This window comes from Triticum urartu, chromosome 3A (assembly GCF_056163025.1).
Source record: "Triticum urartu cultivar PI428250 chromosome 3A, HENAU_Tu73, whole genome shotgun sequence".
NCBI classification, from domain to species: Eukaryota; Viridiplantae; Streptophyta; class Magnoliopsida; order Poales; family Poaceae; genus Triticum; species Triticum urartu.
In genome coordinates this window covers 48,392,497-48,395,073 of record NC_141875.1, presented here as the reverse complement: position 1 = coordinate 48,395,073, position 2,577 = coordinate 48,392,497, and the positions used below count along the sequence as shown (strand labels likewise).

Sequence of the window (2,577 nt, the reverse complement as noted above, 5' to 3'; positions counted from 1 at the left end):
ATATAAGCTCTAAGTTAGCATATTAGAGCCAACTTAGGTAAAATGAAGCTAACCTATGTCATTTTGGAAAAGAAGAAGAATAAGAAAAAGACTATAAGCTTATTATGTAAACTTGATCATTTTGTGCTAACATAAGTTATTTTGGAGCTAACCTATAGGAAACTAAGAATATAAGCTCTAAGTTAGCATATTAGAGCCAACTTAGGTAAAATGAAGCTAACCTATAGGAAACTAAGCATATTAGAGATAACATAGGTAACTAAGTATATATATATATATATATCATTTTGGAGATCTGACATACCTGACAAAGTTCAGTTCTCATGCATTGTTCTTCTCCTTCTCCTTCCTCAGCCTGATGCGCCAAGAGCGGCGAGGCGGTGGAGGCGGTGGAGGCAGTGGGATGTAGTCTTCTACCTCAATTGGCGTGGTCATGTCGCCCAGCTGTGGGATCGCCGGCGCCACCACCGGTGCGTGGTCATTGCCAGGCACCACCACCATCGCGAGGCCACCTTCAGGCACGACCATCGCTAGGTCATCCTCAGCCACCTCCATCTCTTGCCCATGGTCACCCACCACCATCTCATGCCCTTGGTCAGCCACCACCATCTCTTACCCTTGGTCAGCCACCACCAGCGCTAGGTCATCCTCAGCCTGATGCCCATCGTCATCCTGCAGCTCCTCATCCCCACTCTTCTCCTCTTCTCCCGCACTCCAGTCCGGATCATCCTTCTTGTTGTCTATGCTGCTGCCAGAATCGCTGCGGCTTTCGCTACAGCCATGGTCACTGCTTCTTTGGCTGTAGCCATTGTCGCTGCTGCTGCTCCCATTACCTGTCCAAATGCAACAATGACCGTTAACAATCAATGTGAGACAAAGCCAAATGTTGAGGAATAAGAAGAGGTAGAACGTACCGGCATCATAATCTTTAGCGTAGCGCATGCGACACATAGTCGCGTTGAACACCTTCACGATGAGCATGGTGGCGTCGTCGTCGTACCTGAAGAGAAGGAAGTACCCCAGCCGCAGGTCGTATGCACGGTAGAACTTTTCCCACCCACGAGACAAGTACATGTGCCCCTCCTTGATCACCAACTCCACATCCCACAGCCTACGAAACCCGCTGCCAGCCTGCCGCACCTTCACATTATTTGGCGGATCTTCACCCATCAGCATGTTCTTAAAACTGTCAGGCAGCCTCTGCAGTTTGGGACAATGAGTGAGGTAGGCAAACAACAGATATCATAATGAGATGGGTGAAGGGGAGATCTCTCGTTTTATATACCTGCGTCATGGATGATACTGAAGTCCCAAGTATGATAGTGAAGAACTCGGAAGCATCCAACTCGTACCGCGGTGTCGCAGAGCGGCGGTGGCTGCTTCCCGCCATCTCTGATAAGCAGCAGAAGAGACCAATTAGTACCCTTACAACAGATCATAAAACATATGGAGTACCCTGTCTATTTCTTCTATGCTATCAAACCTAACAAACCTACTGGACAACATACAGGTATAACCGATACAACCAAACAAGGCAAGGTATTATACAGATAACATTTAGATTTCTTTACTTGAAAAGGACAGACAAAATATACCATAGACCTTTCTGTAGTGGAAGCACAAAATATCAATTGACCATAGACCTTTATGCACTAGAACCGAACAAGGCAAGGCAAGGTATTAAGACAGATGCGAACACATGAGATAAAATCTAGAGACGTGAACACAGAAGATAATAAGAACTACTCGTCATCATCACCAATATTGTTAAAGTTCCAGTTGGCCTAAATCTCTGAACATCTTCCAATTTATTGTTTATGTCAAAGACACCACACACATTATTATTCAGCAATATATTATGGACAATGGATAGATCTCATCTTAACAGAACTGTTGGGATGAAAATATTAACACATGGAATAAATCTCCTGACACATCACATCTGATGCAATAAACCGATGCTCCTCTAACTATTCTAAAATAATCATATTGTCCTAATAGGCTACATTTACTTTGGCATGTGAAATGCAGTTACAATACTCTAGCATCTACCACAGTTGACTGCCTAGAGCATAGTGAAGAGAATTCATTGGGGCATGACAACTAATAACTCGCAGCGTCGAGGGAAGCAAATCATTGGCAGGGCATAACAGGATAATCAGAGAAGCATCATAGTCAGAATCTGATTCTGAAATTTCAGCATAAGTCCCCTGTAAAATTCTAATCAAGTAGAAATGTCAACTAGAAGTTGAGATAAATGTAGCAATCAAACTGCAAAATCAGGGAGTTTGGTGGTTACATCACAAAGCAGCAGCCCATTAACACAACTTGGACACAACTAATGACATCCAGCTTATAGAAACCATTTAAGAGACACATGATGTACAAGCCTATATGGTAATGAAAGGATCTCCGGGACATAACTATGAGTGCACTAAATGTAAAAGGGACAGCGGTTGAACAATATGAGTTTATCCTATTCAGCTATGTAGGAACACATTAAACGTTAAGTCAAGCAATTTCGCCAGCATTGATATGCAAAGACAATGACAACACCGCCAAGGCGCCTAGAGCTCA

At 43.6% G+C, this 2,577-nt stretch overlaps 1 protein-coding gene across 1 annotated transcript; it reads right to left on the bottom strand.

Moving 5' to 3' along the window:
- Positions 1 to 740: 740 nt before the first annotated feature.
- LOC147978405 (B3 domain-containing protein Os03g0212300-like) lies at positions 741 to 1,390 on the bottom strand. Its single transcript, XM_087514742.1, has 3 exons — positions 1,286 to 1,390; positions 967 to 1,200; positions 741 to 833 (listed from the first exon to the last, which is right to left on the bottom strand). The coding sequence occupies exons 1-3, from the start codon at positions 1,388 to 1,390 to the stop codon at positions 741 to 743; spliced, it is 432 nt and encodes a 143-aa protein (XP_087370868.1).
- Positions 1,391 to 2,577: the final 1,187 nt, after the last annotated feature.

Bases quoted from the DNA above. Each gene is read 5' to 3' on its own strand.
- LOC147978405 (XM_087514742.1), bottom strand. From the start codon at position 1,390: ATGGCGGGAAGCAGCCACCGCCGCTCTGCGACACCGCGGTACGAGTTG. The intron at 1,201-1,285 runs GTATATAAAACG...CCCAAACTGCAG, and splicing joins CAGTATCATCCATGACGCAG to AGGCTGCCTGACAGTTTTAA. The intron at 834-966 runs GTGTTCAACGCG...GCATTTGGACAG, and splicing joins CCACCATGCTCATCGTGAAG to GTAATGGGAGCAGCAGCAGC.